This window comes from Phacochoerus africanus, chromosome 2 (genome assembly GCF_016906955.1).
Source record: "Phacochoerus africanus isolate WHEZ1 chromosome 2, ROS_Pafr_v1, whole genome shotgun sequence".
Classification (NCBI taxonomy): domain Eukaryota; kingdom Metazoa; phylum Chordata; class Mammalia; order Artiodactyla; family Suidae; genus Phacochoerus; species Phacochoerus africanus.
Window position 1 is genome coordinate 129,935,316 of NC_062545.1, and position 19,177 is coordinate 129,954,492.

Here is a 19,177-nt window from a genome sequence, read left to right on the forward strand (position 1 = left end):
GGAGATACAGATTTTTTTTTTTTTGTCTTTTTAGGGCCGCTCCCATGGCATATAGAGGTTCCCAGGCTAGAGGTCTAATCAGAGCTGTTGCTGCCAGCCTATGCCACAGCCACAGCAATGACAGATCCTGGAGATATAGGTTTTTGAAAAGAATACTACAAGTGAAGCACGCTTCTCGTCCCATAGTATGTAGGAGGGAAGTGTGTGACATCCAAAGGCACCTCTGGTGATGTTAACCTTCATTACTTGGTGAAGGTGGTGTTTGCCAAGATTTTCTATTGTAAAGTGAGTGCTTTTCCCTTTGCATTCTCTCTTCCTTCATCACTGACTTGTAAACTTACTACCTCTCTTGATGGGAACCTTGAGTAGGTGAGTATGGCAGATATATTGAGGTATTTTTGCTCAGCAAGAGGTTGTTAGTGCCGTGTTTATATGTCTGCACACCTACCACTGACTCATTTGGAAACGTATGCCTTTTTTTCTCTTTTTTAAATTAAGTAGCCAGTTCCCTGTACTGGTGATGGTGACGGATTTTTATATGTTAGGACTGTTTCATGTGCCAGTTCTCTCTCTTTTTTTTTTTTTTTTGGGCAGTGCCTGTGGCATGCAGAAATTCCCAGGCCAGGGATTGAACCCATGCCACAGCAGCAACAGTGCTGGATCCTTAACCTCTAGGCTACAAGGGATCTCTTCATGTGCCAGTTTTTGGAAAGTATTGCCTCTTTATTAGTTTGTGAACTAATTTGGAGATACATGTTTGCATTGAGTTTGTCATTAACAACATCTTTTCTTCTGGGGGATATTTTGGAACAAGGATTGGGATATTATGGCCAAAAATATATTTTTTTTAGGTTTTTATCTTTTCTATCACAGTTGATTTACATTGTTCTGTCAATTTCTGTTTTACAGCAAAGTGACCCAGTCATTATATATGTGTGTGTGTATATATATATATATATATATATATATATATATACACATACACACACGTATAATTTGTACATTGCTTTTCTTACATTGTCCTCCATCATGTTCCATCACAAGTGACTAGATAGAGTTCCCTATTAATGCCAGCAGAATCTCATTGCTTATCTACTCTAAGTGCAATAGTTTGCATCTACTAACCCCAAACTCCCAGTCCATCCCACTCTCTCCCGGACCCCCTCAGCAACCACAAGTCTGTTCTCCAAGTTGAGTTTGTTTCCTTTCCGTAGAAAGGTTCATTTGTGCCGTGTGTTAGATTCTAGATATAAATGATATCATACGGTATTTGTCTTTCTGCCTTGTTTCACTTAGTATGAGAGTCTCTAGTTCCATCCATATTGCTGCAAATGACATTATATTGTTCTTTTTTATGGCTAAGTTATATTTCATTGTGTGTATATATATACATCTTCTTAATCCATTCTTCTGTCAGTGGACATTTAGATTGTTTCCATGTCTTGGCTATTGTGAATAGTGCTGCAGTGAACATGGGGTGCATGTATCTTTTTCAAGGAAAGTTTTGTCTGGAGATAGGCCCAGGAGTGGGATTGCTGGGTCATATGGTAGTTCTACATTTAGTTTTCTGAGGTACCTTCATACTGTTTTCCATAGTAATTATACCAATTTACATTACTACCAACAGGGTGCAGAAATATCTTTCTGTTGAAGTTTCTTCAGACTGTCTTGTGATATGGACTCCTGAAAAGTTGCTGTTTGCCCCTTTATTTTATTTTAAATGGGCTACTTCACCTTCTATTTCTGGATAATTCTTAGCTCTATTTGCATCAGTTAGTAGCACAAGGATTGAGATGTTGTATGACCTGTGAATTACATAGTTTGTATCAAATGCGTTTGTTCCTCTTGCCAGTGTAAAGCCTCTCTCTTAGAGGTTAGCATTAGGCTCTCTAAGACAAAGAGAGTTTTCTGTCTTGAGTGAATTGTGGTATAGAGGGGAAGGGATTCTGTGCCACATTTATTGAGGCTATCTGTTAATAACAACATGTCTAGCTTCTAGTTCTTGTAGCTCTTCATTAGTGTGAAGTGTATTGTTAGTCTTGGGCTTCTTTGTGCTCTTGAGAGGGGTGTCTTTTGGATTTAGTGTGGTGATAGAGATTTAAGCCAGGAGAAGCAGCAAGGAGAGAGTGATTCTGCTGCAGAGATAAGGAGAGAACCAAGTCTTGTTTTGTCTTATGTTTTTCTTAGTGTATGCTCTGGGCTTCCTTTAGTCCTTCACTCAAGCACAAGCTAATGGGAGAGAACAAATGGATCCTTTTGTTTGTAGGAATGAAAAAGTATTCATATTAATGCCATGTTGTTATATTGGTGGTGTGTTTCTGTCTGCCTGCCTGCCTGCCTGCCTATCTATCTTACCTATCTATCATTTTTTTCACAGGTTTGGAAGTGGGTCTTGCCCAATATCATATAGCTTGGGCAGAAGTAGATCTAGGCTCAGGTCTCCTGAATTATAGTCCAGTCTCCTTTTATATCCCATATTGTGTTCCTTCTATTCTAATGGCCTTATCTTTAGGTTCTGAATCAGAGCAAGAACAGAAAAGTAGATAATAGGGAAGATTAGGCAGGAAAGGCAGAATTAGTTTTTTTTTTCCCCTTTTCTGCTCTATAACTCTATTTTGATTTTGCTACACAGACACATGCTCTCTCTCTTAGAATGATGTCATCTTTCATCTACATCTTAACTCAAGAATTATCACCCAGCCTCCAAAGAAACCAAGAAAGAAAGGTTTAGTAAGTTATAATGGGATTGTTAAGAAATCACGTTCCATTTAGCTTCAAGAACCATTCGAACTGCTAACAGCCCATAAAAGCTGGCTTTAGGAAGCTTTGTTTTATAACTAAAGGGTTTCTTCTGCTGAGAAACTTCATGTTTCTGTCCCTGGGTAATATCTACTTAAATCCTGAGTGGTGAAGGTGTCTGGGATTGACAGCTAGGATTTTGTTAAGTTCTGACTTCAGTCCTCTGTTAGATCTCCTTTAATTCCCTGACTCAGGCCTGCTCTGAATGGGTGATGAGCAGCCTACACAACAGCAAGCTGCTTTTATGTTTTTTCCACCCAGGAGTGGTGAAAGGGCATAGGAAGGAGTCTGGAGAGCTGTACTACAGCATTGAGAAAGAAGGCCAAAGGAAGTGGTATAAACGAATGGCTGTCATCTTATCCTTGGAACAAGGAAACAGACTGAGAGAGCAGTATGGCCTAGGCCCATATGAGGCAGTAACGCCCCTCACCAAGGCAGCAGATATCAGCTTAGGTAAGACCTTTGTTTCCTGAACAGCTGCCTCTGGGCCCCTGGTCTGCTTGTGGTGAGTGGAGTGGTTTATAGAGCAATCAGTAATACTTTCCTAAATCTTACCATTCCTGTGTGGTTTATGAGGTGATAATGAGCTGTCAGTTTTTTGGAGCTACTTTGTATGTCTACTTTCTTCCCAGAACCAAATAATAAGTCCTCAGAATTGTCTGGCTTCCCCAGTTCTTCTGTAAGGGACCAAACACATTTTAGTCATGGCAGAGACTGAAACGGAAAACATGGTGGCCTTAAAAGAGGCTTCCTGCCCCCTGGGAGATGGAGAAAAGGGTGCGGTGGTTTCTAGATCAGGCTGTGCCCAGCTTCTTGGAGGTCAGGGCCTCAGACCATGGGCGTTGACCTACCTCTGGCTTATCCCATCATAGACAATTTAGTGGAAGGGAAACGGAAACGGCGAAGTAACATCAGCTCCCCAGCCACCCCTCCTGCCTCCAGCAGCAGCAGCACAACCCCTACCCGAAAGATCACAGAAAGCCCTCGTGCTTCCACGGGCGTACCCTCTGGCAAAAGAAAACTTATCACTTCTGAAGAGGAACGTTCCCCTGCCAAGCGAGGTCGGAAATCTGCCACTGTGAAACCTGGTGAGTGCTCCCTCTTTCCTCCCTCTCCCTCAGACCTTGGCAGGATGCAGGGTCAGCTGCTGGAGAGATGGAGCCTGATACATGCAGTGGCTCCTCTGTTCTGGTTAGAGTTGGTGTCCCTCAGAAGCCCACAGGTGATACTTGGACAGCTTCCTAAATCCCTTTTCTTCCATCTCCCAGCAGAGTCCAGTGGGGTAGATAGGAAGCCGGGTCTTGATCGGTAACATTCATTGACCCCTATGTTGGTTTTTGGAGGGAGAGGAAATGTGATGAATTTTAAGCAGATTCTGATTAGGTGAAAATTTTCCTAGACTTCTTCCTTTACCTGGCCTGATCTTTCTCTAAAGCTCTGCTCCCCTCTCATTTGTGCTCAGGGCCCTCTGACTTTGCCACATGTCCTATTGAAAGCTAGTCTCTTAGCCTGTATCTCCTTCTCCCTACTAAGCCCGAACAACCCCTTTCCAGTCCCTCAAGCTTCATATTAACAGAGTTAAGTCATCTGTTGTTTATTGAGTCTCTGCTATGACCCAGCCCCAGCCACTGTGGATTCTGGAGGCACAGAGGTAAAGTCCTCATTGTCAGCCCAGAGGGCACTTTCTTAGTCTCACAAACTGAGTTCATTGGTTGTTATGTTGTCCTGGCACCAGAGCTCCTTTTTTTTTTTCCCCCTCTTTGTCTTTTTAGGGCTATACTCATGGCATATAGAAGTTCCCAGGGCAGGGGTCGAATTGCACCACAGCCATGGCAATACCAGATTCCTAACCCACTGAGCAAGGCTAGGGATTGAACCTGCATCCTCATGGATGCAAGTCAGGTTCATTACCACTGAGCCACAATTGGAAACTTCTCAGAGCTCCATTTGTTTCCTTTATATTTGAGTTATGTCATCTCCACATCTGTCTAACACCCCACCTGTTTTTCAGGGTATATGAGGCATGGAGCTAAGTGCTTCATATGCATCACTTCATACAATCTCTATGAGGTATAAATGCTAGAAATCATTTTCTAATTGAAGAATCTGAGGCACAGAAAATTTGGTTAACTTTCCCAAGGTGACACAGAATTCAGACTCAGGCGGTCTGACTTTGAAGTCCACGCTTGCACGTGCTACCTCAGACTGTTCTCTTGATGCTGGTTTTATTTTAGGGAGGCATGACCTGTCTGTCATCTTAGCCTCCTAATGAACCTACGATTCAGCTTCTCCAAGTCAGGTATTTGTTATCTTCTCGAGGACTTAGGGGGCACTCCTAGCATGGGTGTTCTGGGAGTCCTGGATGGGCTGGTTCACTTACCTCTCCCCAGGTGTTGGGAACTGGGACAGTTGAAGCAGCCTATTTTGATATGGCACCATCAACATGTAAAAACACTTTACTACCACGTATTCTATGGATTGTTCTGGTGAGGGTCAGGGATAGGGTGGGAGTATTTACTGGGGACATTTTTTGGTGAACCCACTTTTTAAAAGGCTGCTTCGCAATATCATATATCCTGGGGAAATCAGAACACTGAAGCAGAGAAAGTGGGCTGAAGATTTCCAGACATTCTTCACTTTTACTTTATCTTTGTGTTACCACCTTTTCTTAGGATGATCTGAAAAGTATTTGTTTGGCCGTATAACAATATCAGCTGCTGATTTTTTTGTGAAAACAATGTATACATTATCATGACTTCAAAATTTAAATACATAATTTCTCTGCATTGTAAATTTGGTCCTAGGTTGTTGGCCATTGGATTGTTCTTTAGTTTATGGCCCAAAACAGTTCATCAGGACATTTCCTGCCCTGCCCATCCCTTTGTGCCCAGGCAGCGGTCTGTACCCTGTGCCTCTGTGCTTTGCAGGTGCAGTGGGGGCAGGAGAGTTTGTGAGCCCCTGCGAGAGTGGAGACAACGTGGGTGAACCCTCTGCCCTGGAAGAGCAGAGAGGGCCTCTGCCCCTCAATAAGACCTTATTTCTGGGCTATGCCTTTCTCCTCACCATGGCCACAACAAGTGACAAGTTGGCCAGCCGCTCCAAACTGTCAGATGGTCCTCCAGGAAGCAGCGAGGAAGAGGAGGGTAAGGCCCTAAGAAGCCTTGGGTGCTCTGACATATGTACTTCCTTCCTTTCCACTTACTTGCATCTATAGAAGAGGCAAGGCAACTGGAAGCATGGTTAGGGGAAATTAATTTAGTCCTGTATCCTTGGTTTATAGACTATTCTCACAAAATTCCTCTTACAGTAAGTAGTTCCTCAAAACAATCCTGTGAGGCAGATGGGAAATAGATCTTGGAGAGGTTAAGTAATTGCTTTTTATCCACAATATTGGGAGTCTTAGGACTTAGAACCCAATGTTTATTTTGCCCTCCTGCAGTCAATCATCCATGCCAATCAGGTTTCTGAATCCCCTGCCATCTTTTCCATTTGGGTCCTAGGAGTAACTGCTAAAGAAAACACTTGGGGAGTAAAGTTCATTCTCTTGAGGTCTATGTGTCAGACTGGAAATGTGATATAGCCAGGGTCTCAGGGTGATTTCAGAGAAACAGCCTCTAGGCCTTTTCAACTCTTGTCCTTCTCTTCAACCTTAAACTAAATCTGCACCTTGCATTCCTGGTTATCCCTTACTCGGGGTTTGCGTGAAGGCTGCAATAGAGAGAGGTAAGATTTATTTCAGCTGTCTAAGGTGTGATCTAGGAGAGAGAACTGGGCAGGTGCAAACATACACTGTAATACAAGTGACTGACAGCACTGAAGTATCCAAATGTGTCTGCAAAGGCTAACAGTCCAAGTGGAATGATGTTCTACAGCTTAACAGTCCTAGGGTTGCAAGAGGAAATTGAATTAGGGAACATGGTTATCAGAAAATAGTGCACTGCAGATATGTGATGCTTGGCATTTCAGGTGTCTGGATGATTTTCCTGATTAACCAAAACTATATCTCACCAATTACAGCCACGTGGAGGTCTCTAGAGGGACGTGGGAAGGGTGGTCAGGGAGTTGCAGTTAAGGTTGATGTTATCTGGAAGGTGCATATACAGTCATCAGTATTGAGGTTCTAGGGCGTGGGAACAGGTATAGTGCGTAGGGGTTTTCAAGACTGGACCAGGCCTAGTTTGTCAGGTAGAATTCACATAGGTACAATGGGAAATAAGGTGTGTGAGGAGTTTCCTAGCCAAGAATATAGTTTGATTGTAAGTGATGGGGGTCTCTTGAGGATTCTCTGAAGAGGTGTGTCATGGTGTCAAAATAATGTCTGTGGTTTTGTTTTCTTTTGCTTTTACAATATTGGTGGACTCTAGTCTCTCTTCTCCAACCATTCCTAGCCCTTTCCTAGATGAAGACCTCACAAAGCAGCTCTGTAGATGTTTTATTTGTTGATTGGTACAGCATGGCTAAGAAAACTGACTTTGATTTGAGATGCAAACGGTTGAATTCCTTAAAAATCTCTGCACTTGCACGAGGTCTAATTAACCTGAGAATTCCCTCTTTTCCCCCTTGCGGACACATCAAATGATTTTAATCGCCTTCTTATAACCATGAGTGAGGGGAGATAGGCCTTGTCTAAATGAGGAAGAATTTGGACAGTTTCCCAGAGGGATCTCCGTGTTCCCTATGTGAAATGTGGTTATAATGAATATGTCTGTTTTTTTTTTTTTAATTCCTTCATCCATGGACATTGCCCCAACAGTACCAAAATCCTTGATATTTTGGGTATGAGAATGTTTAGAGGTTCTTCAGTCTTAAGAAGTCTGAGACCTTTGTATCAGAACAATCCTCTACAGAATTAGTTTTCAGCAAACTATGTGATATGTCTTGCAGATAAATGGGAACCTCTTTTATTTATATCAGGAGCTCATTTAGTAATGAGTTAAGAATATGGCACCAGTCTTGTTTGATGGCACAGCATCAGGGACCCATCAGCCACAGAGATCGATTCCAGGGTTAGGTTTTAGTATCTTTGTCCTTTTTTTTTTTTTTTTTGGTCTTTTTTGCCATTTCTAGGGCCGCTTCTGTTCCCAGGCTAGGGATCTAATTGGAGCTATAGCCGCCGGCCTACACCAGGGCCACAGCAACGCGGGATCCTTAACCCACTGAGCAAGGCCAGGGATCGAACCCGCAACCTCATCGTTCCTAGCTGGATTCGTTAACCACTGAGCCACGATGGGAACTCCAGTACCTTCATCCTTGATTTAGATGCTCAAATTAAAAATCTGTTCATTTTAGCCTCTAGTTGGGCATGGCCACTCATGAAGTCAGAAGTAAAGAAAATTAAACTGAAAAAAATTAGAGCAATGGACTGCCTAGACAGGGTAATATTTGATTACACAAATACAAGGAAATATAGATGGGGATTAAAATCTAACTAGGTCAGGATGAGAAATGGTCTTGGATTGTAATAGTAGACATAAAATAGAAATCTTAAGAAAAATAGTGGACCATGGGAGGCCTTGGCAGTGACTCAGCAGTAGCATGTTGGTACTGAAAACTGTGACATGATATACTGAGATGGGTCAAAAGGCTGCCACGACAAAACTAAGAAATAGTCCTGCTATATTCCAAGTTTCTTAAAATCATTTAGAGTTTTCATTTTGAGAATATGGAGAAGGCTGAATCAAGAAAAGAGCAATAAAGTTGAATAGGCTGACCAGTCAGACCTAAACAGAAGCCTGAGTTTGGAGTATCAACATTGCGTGAGCAGCTCCAGGGGGGCAGGGAAGGCACCAAAGGGTGGCGGCGGGGGGGGGGGGGGGGCAGGGCAGCTGGATCTGCATGGGGTCTGCTCTCCCAGGTTTTACTGTGGGCCTGTGAGAGGGAAAGGAAAGGAAGTGATCCTGACACTGAAGTTTTATACCTGTGATTGGGTTTTTTACTTGTGATAAGTTCATTAGAACTTAATTTCTCACAACTCCCAATTAACTAAAATCTCTAATGTCTTTTTTCTTTTTTTAATGTTATTTATATATGAGAGGAGCAGATCACGAGAAAACAAGCTCAAATTAGATATTGGTCAAAAGAAGCAATTTCTAATTTCCTAGGGTCATTACAGCTTCAGCCTCATCTCTCATAACTTCTGCTTCACCCTCAAGACTGTAGAGCAGTCATTGATGTTCAGTGTCCTGAGGTACTTCGAGATCATCAAAGGTAGATAGTTTTCAATAAAAGGTTGTATCAGGATTTTCTGGCTAATTAACTTTCACTTAATCAGTTAAATTACAGAAACCCCATTTTCTTTGAGCATTTTGATTCATGAGTTTGAATGTATAGGGGGTAAAAATGCTGGTGAAGGCTTTGTTAGAAAAAGTGCAAATCAGCCATTCTTCATCTCCACAAAAGGCAGAATTGGAGAAAATAGGCTTAGTTTGCAGGAGAGATTTAGAGTAGACCTAAGGAAGAACTTCCTGATGGTAAGGGTTGCTCAGATTGTGGGAAGTGGGTATGTGTCCATCCCTGTGCCCAGTCTTCTGACGCATTCTTAGTGTAGAAACCTTTGATGTTTCAGGTCTAGGACCTGCCTCCATTTTGCATCCTTTCAACCCTCCTGCTTCTGTCCCTTCCTTTGGCAGCATTTTATAGGCTGCAAGATAGAGATCTTTCTGACCCGTGGGGAGCCCTTTACCTCTCTCTGGAATAGAGTGCTGTGGAGGTAGCTGGGAAGTAGAAAAGGGGGCAGTAAGAAGCAGGCATAAGGTAGCAAATAGAAAACAAACTAGTAGTAATTGTTATCTTGGTTATCTTTTTTTTTTTTTTTGTAGAATTTTTAGAAATTCCTCCTTTCAACAAGCAGTACACAGAGTCCCAGCTTCGAGCAGGAGCTGGCTATATTCTTGAAGACTTCAATGAAGCCCAGGTGAGGAGTTTCTTTGTGCAGCTCCCCAGAGGGGCAGTGATGAGAAGAACTCTGATAGGGGCTGGGGAGGTTGGGTACAGTTGCTAGAGATTTCAGGAACTGGGAGACTGCCAAAATATTGTTGCATGAAACTGAATTTTTACTGTGTACAAGGAAGAGGAGTTAGAACCTTGGGTTAATTTAATAGCTGTGGTTCTGTTGCTGAGACAAAAGCAGTTTAAAATTGGTGTTTAATAGAAATCCCTATTACAGTGTTGCCGATTCTTAGCCTGAAAGACTATTGAGGATTTAGGCCCTCAGAAAGCTGCATGCAAGGCAGGGAGTTTATCTAGGGAAGCTTGGGCCTTTCAGTGAGAAAAGAGGCCTTGGGCAGAAGGAGAGGCTTAAGACACATTTGTGTAGTACTCAGAAGTGTTCAGCTCATGGAGTTCCTGTTATGGCACAGCAGAAACGACTCTAACTAGGAACCATGAGGTTGTGGGTTTGATCCTTGGCCTTGCTTAGTGGGCTAAGGATCCGGCAATGTCTTGAGCTGTGGTGTAGGTTGCAGACACAACTGGGATCTGGTGTTGCTGTGGCTGTGGCATAGGCTGGCAGCTGTAGCTCCGATTAGACCCCTAGCCTGGGAACCTCCATATGCTGCCCTAAAAAGACCAAAAAAAAAGTGTTCAGCTCTCTTTTCTATGACTCATTGAGGCTGCTATTCAGGGGCTTTCCATAGAAGTCACCAGACCCATTGCTTCTGTTCTTTCAAGTGTAACACAGCCTACCAGTGTCTCCTAATTGCGGATCAGCATTGTCGAACCCGGAAGTACTTCCTGTGCCTTGCCAGCGGGATTCCTTGTGTGTCTCATGTCTGGGTCCATGACAGTTGCCATGCCAACCAGCTCCAGAATTACCGTAATTATCTGCTGCCAGCTGGGTACAGCCTTGAGGAGCAGAGAGTTCTAGATTGGTGAGTAGTTGAGAGCCCATCTGGAACAGCAGACAGAAAGCAGGCTTCCAGACAATCTAAGTGAGAAAGTAAGTATTTCTAGAAACTGGAATGATCATAGGATAAATTAGAGAATTTGAGTGGCCTTGAGATTATTTTAGCAGTTTATCTAGTTTATTTTCCTAGAGTACACTAGTCAGGGACTTGTTGAAAATTTGTGAGATTTTCATGTAGGTTCAGTATTCTCAACTTGTCAGATTAGGGGATTAATAAGTTTTAGGGAAGACAATTAAAAACACAGGCTTAGGAGCATGATTTGGACAAACATGGAAATCAGAAGGGGTGGATTTAGGTAAGAACCCCAGAAAATACACATAATTCATAGAGGCAAGGGGGAGGTGATGCCCTAATACAGGGCTTTTAAAAACGTTTAGCATTGAGTCCCCTGCAAAGGCTCTTGTTGAATGTTACCTGTCATGCTGTGTGACTTCTTCGTAGGCAACCCCGTGAAAACCCTTTCCAGAATCTGAAGGTACTCTTGGTATCAGACCAACAGCAGAACTTCCTGGAGCTCTGGTCTGAGATTCTCATGACTGGAGGGGCAGCCTCTGTGAAGCAGCACCATTCAAGTGCCCATAACAAAGGTACCTGGCAAGTGTGTCTGTGGTTATTGTTCCAAGGATGCCCGGGGCCCAGAGCTGTTAGGCCGTGTGGTCTGAAGTCTCAGTCCTGATAGGCTGACCTCCTTTATGTTTCTAAGAGAAGAAAAGTACCACCTTCAAGAGGTGAGCTAGCATGAGTGAACACTGGGCTATTTATGCTTCTCCTGGTTGTTCAATGGTATATATTGCTAAACACAAGGTCAGCATATAGTGATTATAACTTTTCACTTTTGGTTGTGCTCAGTGGAGCAGTGTTCCACATTAAGGGCATTAGTTGGGGCATAGTGGGAGATGCTGATTAGAAGGCTTATCTGTCTTTTTCATGGAGGGCTAAATTGAGTCTCCTTTCCTCGTTCACCTTCCCCTGCTTCCTGCAGATATTGCTTTAGGGGTATTTGACGTGGTGGTGACGGACCCCTCGTGCCCAGCCTCGGTGCTGAAGTGTGCAGAAGCATTGCAGCTGCCAGTGGTGTCACAAGAGTGGGTGATCCAGTGCCTCATTGTTGGGGAGAGAATTGGATTCAAGCAGCATCCAAAATATAAACATGATTATGTTTCTCACTAAGGATACTTGGTCTTACCGGTTTTATTCCCTTCTGTTGTAGAAACTGTGTTTTAATCAGGTTTTAAATGTGTCTTGTGTGTAACTGGATTCCTTGCATGGATCTTGTATATAGTTTTATTTGCTGGACTTTTATGATAAAATAAATGTTGACTCTCTTTGGTTGTAGTAACTGGGATTTCTTCATCTAATTCTTTGAGCTTAATCTCAGAATAGATAAACATAGTACCTTCTCTGCCATTTTCAACAGGCTTGTTCACTGTAGAAGGACAGCTAGCCAAGGAAAATAACAAGGAGTGAATTTTATAGTTTTTCTGTGGTATTGTTGTCAAAAGTCATAACCTGGGCTGTCTAAAATTCAGTACTTCCAAAAACATGATTTTATAATGGGCCCAGATTAATAGTTGTGCCAAAAGTTGAGTGGAATTAGGCACAGCTCTTAGTTTTCTGGCAATTAAAAAGAGAACTCTCTCTTTAGAATTGAGCTAACAGCTGACCTGTGGATACTGTGCTCTCAGAGCTAAAAGGGAAAAGGACCAATTGTTGTGAATGGGTGGTGAGTGTAAACTTCTGCTAGGATCAATGTGAGAAACAGTAAAAACCCATCGAAATGTTAGCTCTAGCCAGAAGGTCAAAATTTTATTCCTGTCACTGCTGCTGGAAGCTGTTCCTTCCATACTCCTAGCATCATTCGTGTTGCTGTCCTCTCATGCTCTAAAGCGGGGCTTAAAATTTTTTTTTTTCTACCAAACAGTAAATGCATTAGACTTTGTGGGCCACTTGGTGTGTCATGACTACTCACCTTTGCCATGATGGCACGAGAGCAACTACAGACCACAGGTAAGCAAGGAAGTGTGGCTGTGTCCCAGTAAAACTTTATTTACAAAGACAGGGGGCTGGTCGTAGTTTGCCAACCTCTGCTCCAGAGGCAGCAGTGAGAGGGTCGTCGTTAGCTGACAGTTAGTTACAGGTAATGAAGGGGTACAGTGTGTGGTAGAAAATGGAGAGATCAGGGCCGAATTGATTGGCTGCACAGTGAGGCCAGAATGCTGCATTCTTGATCAGTTTGGCGGTAGTTGTTCAATGAATTATGTTCACAGTAACTAATGAATATGAAGATTATCAGTGATGTTTGGGTCAGATTAGAACCTCAACTCCCTATGGTTCTTCTAAGATGGATAATTAGACCTTCATCTTTAGGTATTTGAAATCTAACAATTTTTTTTCCTAAAGAGTTTTTTTAAGCTTTAAATATCTCATTGTAGCTAGAATTACCCCCTTACCAGTCTGAAATAATTGGAAGTTACTGGTAAAACTATTCAGACACAGTTTTGAAGGTCTTTTGGGATAGGAAACTCACTTTCAATTTCTGAAGGAGGAAAAGGGGCTCTGTGGGGTGTGTAGAAGACTGTCTTACCTGGTGCCTTTCTTGCCAAGTGGTCACATCCAGCATTTGACCTATTTTTGAATATAATTCCTTTTTCACATGAGCAATTTAATTTTCTGATTATATAACTTACTGCCGTGTCTCTCGAAGCTTGAACAGTACCTAAGCACACAAGCAGGTGCTCAGTAAACGAATATATCCAACGAATGTTCTCAGTGTATCAAATCTTGTGTGGTCAGCAGGAGAGCTGATGCCACAAGTCCTCCTTGGTGGTGAGTTAAGAATGGCTCTGAGGTGGGGCCCATGCCCCTTCTACCTGGGAACAAGTGGAAGCATTTGTATCCATGGATGTTCAAAAACTGCTTCTAGGGGAAAAGGTAGAGCTGTTGCGGGAGGCTGCAGATGTATGGGCCTGGCCAGAGGACGGGATGTTTTGAATCCTCAGTTACAGCTATAGCACGGTGAGACTGACTGACTTCTGTTTGTGGACCAAAATTCTCACATCCCGAAACTACAAAAGAAAAAAGGCCACTTGGTAATATGCTTCCCTAAGATTTTCTTCAGAGAAATAATGAGCCAGGGCAACAACCTGTGATCTAGATAATGTCATCTTAAAACTCTTTGCTAAAATTACTTAGGAGAAATCTGCTCAACATATCAGAGAGAGAAAGGAGAATAATATTCAAGTGCTTTTTTGAGTGAGACAGACCTCAGAGAAGCCACTACCACTGAATCTCACCATTAGATTAAAAAAACAGTTGAGAATTAGAAAGGGTATCCTTTCAGTGCAAAAGCTGGGGATCAGTGAGGCAAGAGTCAGGGCAGGGAGGCCCCCAAGGCTGGGCAGCTGGTTTGTGTCAGAACTGGGATTCAAGCCATGCTGCCTTCCAGCACAGCAATGCACTACCTAGCCAAGAATTTAAAATCCATCTCGGCCTTAGGAATGTTAGTAATTTACTATGATGATGATTTTTACTGGACAGTCGTCTTCACTGATGATCAAACACAGCCCCTCTTCTCTCTGAGCCTTACTTTCCTTGTTTATAAAACGAGGGTATTTGGACTAAATGATGGCTGAAGTTCCAGCTCTGGAATTCCACCGCTCATTAAAAAAGCCACAGAGAGTCTACTAAGCCCCAAGGTGCTTGTTCCTACCTGCCCAGAGTGCCACCAGCCTGGGTGTAGTATTTGTTATAATCTAGCCGTAAGAGTAGCTGGGCCAAATCAGAGTTGATCTGATGATTCCGAACACTGGAGAGAATCTTGAATAGGAGTGAAGACTGGCGGCTAAAACCCTGCAGAGAGAAGGACTCAAGCTGTCATTCCTCCTACATACACCAGCTGTCCAGGTGGAGTGAGGGGGCACGGGGTATTCCTTGGAAAAATCTTGCTGAAAATTCTGCAGCACCAACTGGCCTTCCCACATCCCATTTCTTTTAGCTCCTAAAATGACTTCTTTGTGCATAGACTGCATGACTTGCTGTGAAAATACTCTCATTCTCAGTAGGAATTTAGCAGCCAGCTTCAGATTGATAGATGCTGCTGTGTACTGGGGCTGGGGGGAGAGCCTGTGCTTTTGTTACAGGCAGAGAATTATCGCAGTGAAACAGGTTAGTTCAAGGAAGTAAGGCGGTTGGATGTTAAAAAGTAAGAACAAAGCCAGTGCATGTTTGGTGGGCTGAATAAACTGTTCAGGACTGAACAATATTTGATCGCTGAGGCAGCACATAATTATCTGCTTCAAAAACTGATACCAACATTTTAAAGAAATCTTTGTATCTTGTTATTTCTGTGTGTCTGTATTGGGGAAATGCTTTAATTGACTCAGAGGAATAGATCATGATGCCCCATCAGCGAAACCACCTCCATCCTTCCAAGGACCGGGCCCACTCACCTTCACCAGGATGCTCAGCTGGGCAGCCCCACGTTCATCCAGGGGGCCCAGGTTCTGACTGACCAGTGAGCAAAAGCTGTGACAGAGGTCTAAGATTTCATTCAGGCAGTGAAACACCTACACAGGAAACAGAGGTGACATTAGGAGGAAAAAGGAATAGATAGACCTGTGAAATTACAGATTTGGGAAAATAAGAGCTACCCTCTTCCCCTCCTCTACATCTGACCTCCGCAAAAAAAAGTGCAAGTTCTGCCGGCCCCTCAAAATGCAACGTGTGTAAAACTTCCCTTTTGGGCAAAGACACTGCCGTCCTCTTGGTCAGCCTGCACGAAACCTCCGCTTGAGGCACATTAAACTAGTCCTTGTCTCTCAAACCCACCAACTATGCTCCCACCTTGAGCTCTGCTTTCTGTGTCGTCCCCTGCGCCTGGGACACTCTCCTCAATACCAGTTGGAGTCCCACTCTCGCTGGTGCACCCCCTGCCCTACCATAGCCCCTAGAGACCCTTTGCTTCCCTCCCCTCTGTAGTATCTGTACTGTTGAGGCCGCCTGTGTTGTTACTGATCTGTGATGTATGTATGTCCTGTTTCTCCAACTAGATTGTGAGCTCCTTAAGGGCAGAGCCATGACTTATACCTCTTTGTATCCCCAGTGCCTTGCATACAGTAAGCACTCAATAAATATTTAATGATGATCATCTGCTCTAATATGCTGCTTTTCCCTAGGGATGCACTCATACCATACAAAGACAGTCTACCTGTCACAGTGGTTCTTGATTGATTTCAATTCAAAGAACTCTGGAGTGGCATCTAAAGACCTCACTCTTCCATAAAAATCATAGCCCCAAGTACCAGAACAAAAGATTGTGGCATAACTGAGGAATGACAGTTGGCTCTCATCAGAGATAAAGCATAATTGTTCTATTAGAAATGACAAGGGGTCATTTTAACCTTTATGCTTTTTACCCTAGAACCAGAATCAGAATCAGCTTGTGAGCTTTAAAAGATTTTGGTGCCTGGGTTCAACCTTGGGGATTTTAATCTAAGTGCTCTGGGTCCTAGATTTTTTTTTTAAAGCTCCCAGAGGTTTCCCATGTGGAGCCAAGGTTGAGAAAAACTTCCCTGAAGGAGACATGGTATGAGTACATACACAGAGGTGTACACAACACAGTATGCATACATACACAGGTACACATGGAGACACCACTTCAACTGTCTGTGAAAACAACTTCCAAACAAACAACTGATTGAGCCTGATCCAAGAGATTTCTAGGAAAGTAAGTTCTACATGCTTTTCATTAGTCTTTCTGTGGTGTCAGAAGGGCTTTTAAAAAATTTCTTGAAATCCTTTCTTCTGAGGGTGAAGCATATATTCTTTGCTCTATAGCTGCTCACCACATCATGTGATGTATTTCAGAAATTCAGGAGTTCCCGTGGTGGCACAGTGGTTAACGAATCTGACTGGGAACCATGAAGTTGCAGGTTCGATCCCTGCCCTTGCTCAGTGGGTTAACGATCCGGCGTTGCCGTGAGCTGTGGTGTAGGCTGCAGACACGGCTCGGATCCTGCGCTGCTGTGGCTCTGGTGTAGGCCAGTGGCTATAGCTGCGATTCGACCCCTAGCCTGGGAACCTCCATATACCGCAGAAGCGGCCCAAGAAAAGGCAGAAAGACAAAGAAATTCAAAGACATTCAAGTTTCTTTTTAATATTCCCATTTAGTTTTGCTTTGTAAGTTGTTAAAAATGTTTATTAATAATAGAGTTTCACCAGCTGCTTAATGATAGTTCCATATCCTGGCAACTCAAGGTGCCTAAGGAATAGTCAGGATAGAAGCAGTCTGAGGAAACCAAACAGGTCTACTTACAGGTTTCAACAATATAAATGACTGAGCCAGCAAATTGCTCAGGAAGTGGTCATGGGCCAGTCGGATGCTTTCAAAGTCTCGGGTAGAATTGATCTGATGAAGCAGCTGTGAGAACTGAGACTCCAACACATCTACCTGGCAGACAGTTACACAAGGAGTTTTAGTACCTTGCATACTCTGAGCACTCAAGGACACTAAGATACCTGAGAGGATGCAGTTCTTTACCCCCACTCATCTTCCTCTCATCCAAACCACTGAACAGGAGTTCCCTGGTGGCTCAGTGGATTAAGGACCTGGCATTGTCACTGCTGTGACTCTGATTCAGTCCCTGGCCCAGGAACTTCCACATGCTGCAGACAAAAAAAAAAAAAAAAATCCACTGAATTGATACCCTTATGTTGCCTGCCTAGTAGAAAGTTATTTGCCTAAGTCTTGGCAAATTCCCTCCCACCCCCACCCCACCCCAGCCCATTCCTCTCATGCCACATCCTCTCCATTGACTGACTTGGCTAAGCCCTATGGGATTTCAGAAGTTAGAGTAAACTATAAAAATAAGGGTCAACAATAATTAAATACTGCATTGCTGATAAGGACCCTAACTCCTCATTCTCCCTCATTTATTTCCACTTCCCTCTAAAATGCCCCTCAAGAAACATGCCTAGTGATAGAGCTCATGAATTTTCTCAAACCCTAGTTTTTTGCCAAATCCAAGATTCCTCTTCAATAGCTCCTGCTAGCCTTCCTTTCCTTCTACTCATCCCTGGACATACCTGGAGGTAGTACTGAAGGTTGTCCACCAAGAATGCCATGTGATTTCTTAGACGCCATTTGACTGCGTCGGTCTGGTTGGACTTGAGGTGCTTGCGCTGCATCTGTAGGGCCCAGCAGTGCTGCAGCTCAGCTTGTACCCGGCGCACACTCAGTAAGTATTTGAAAACAACATTGTACCTAGGACAGAACAGCAGGCTATTCAAGATAAAACTTCACCCCCTACCCTCACCTGCACGACAGACTCAAGGGCTCTGTGCCACCCAACTCTCCCCTAAAAGGAAGGAAATACATAAGAATGGCTAGAGATGTGAACAGATAAACTGGTTTAATAATATGATAGAACATTACACAGCCATCAAAGTGAATGGACTTCAGCTGTCCCAACATAACAAAATGACTCTTAGCAGTATTTTGATTAAAAAAGGGAAATCTGAAAATATTATATATAGCCTGATACTATTTTTAATAATGCTAAAAACAACTAAGTAGAAAACATACTTTGGGGGAACATATAGAACACTATATAAAACACTATATATAGAACACTATAAAAAGGATAGAAAACATGGAATTTAGGATCGCAATATTTGGGTTGGGGGAGGCAGGAGGGTAGGGTTGGGAAGGACCACATAGATAGATGGACATTATTGTCAGTGTTGTAGAGTTTGTTCTAGAGGTGGTTTTATGGGGTGTGTGTGTGTGTGTGTAAGAAGGAAGGAAGATCTCACATAGAACAATAAGAATGTATTGGGAGCTAAGGAATTTTGGTAATTCTATGTACCTCCCTGAAGCCCAGAGAAGATGAGATAAAATTGAGGGCTCCTGCAGTGGTGGGGGGTGGGAGGAGAGATGAATTAGGAATTTGGGATTAACAGATACACGCTCCTATATACAAAATAGATGATATGAGAAAAATAATTTTATATTTTTAAAATCTTAAAAAAACCCATCCCATCAAACGCCGATCAAAAAAAAAAAAAAAAAAGTAAACAAGCGCCAACTGTACAGCACAGGGAACTATAGTCAATACCTTGTAATAACATACAATAGAAAAAAATCTGAAAAAGATATATACATATATATGTATGTATGAGTCTGTATAACTAAATCACTGTTGTACACCAGAAACTAACATTACTATAAACCAACTATACTTCAATTAAAAAAAATCAAGGGCTCCCCTCAGTGAGCTCTTAGGTAGCTGCCTGATGTTGAACCCTCTACTGAGAAGATGCTTGGGAAGAACAGCTGGTTTCTGGTAGAACTGGGTGTATTTACCTCTACTTAGGCAGGCTTGCAGAAGATAATCTGATTCCATCTGGTTTAAAAAATGATCTATTTCTAATGGAACAACATATTGAAAATTTTACACTTTGTTTGGATTCTCATT

General features: G+C 42.8%; 2 protein-coding genes across 10 annotated transcripts in view; one reads left to right on the forward strand and one right to left on the reverse strand.

Annotated features, from left to right (window-relative positions):
* The window catches only part of TP53BP1 (tumor protein p53 binding protein 1), a 69,978-nt gene extending 57,940 nt beyond the window's left edge, over positions 1-12,038 (forward strand). For 6 of the 7 annotated variants that reach the window (XM_047766536.1, XM_047766539.1, XM_047766537.1 and 3 more), the window contains 7 exons: positions 3,061-3,252; positions 3,672-3,887; positions 5,727-5,942; positions 9,618-9,712; positions 10,468-10,667; positions 11,145-11,290; positions 11,686-12,038. In XM_047766536.1, coding sequence (XP_047622492.1) covers positions 3,061-3,252; positions 3,672-3,887; positions 5,727-5,942; positions 9,618-9,712; positions 10,468-10,667; positions 11,145-11,290; positions 11,686-11,873 — 1,253 coding nt within the window. In that variant the 3' untranslated portion in view covers positions 11,874-12,038. Of the gene's footprint in view, positions 1-3,060; positions 3,253-3,671; positions 3,888-5,726; positions 5,943-9,617; positions 9,713-10,467; positions 10,736-11,144; positions 11,291-11,685 lie in introns of those variants that run through there. The other variant, XR_007133107.1, reaches the window with a different exon arrangement.
* Positions 12,039-13,348: 1,310 nt separating this feature from the next.
* TUBGCP4 (tubulin gamma complex associated protein 4) overlaps positions 13,349-19,177 on the reverse strand; it is a 55,344-nt gene continuing 49,515 nt past the window's right edge. For all 3 annotated transcript variants that reach the window (XM_047766550.1, XM_047766549.1, XM_047766547.1), the window contains 5 exons: positions 17,787-17,964; positions 17,017-17,151; positions 15,152-15,268; positions 14,413-14,552; positions 13,349-13,768 (listed from right to left, as the gene is read on the reverse strand). In XM_047766550.1, coding sequence (XP_047622506.1) covers positions 13,756-13,768; positions 14,413-14,552; positions 15,152-15,268; positions 17,017-17,151; positions 17,787-17,964 — 583 coding nt within the window. In that variant the 3' untranslated portion in view covers positions 13,349-13,755. The remainder of the gene's footprint in view (positions 13,769-14,412; positions 14,553-15,151; positions 15,269-17,016; positions 17,152-17,786; positions 17,965-19,177) is intronic.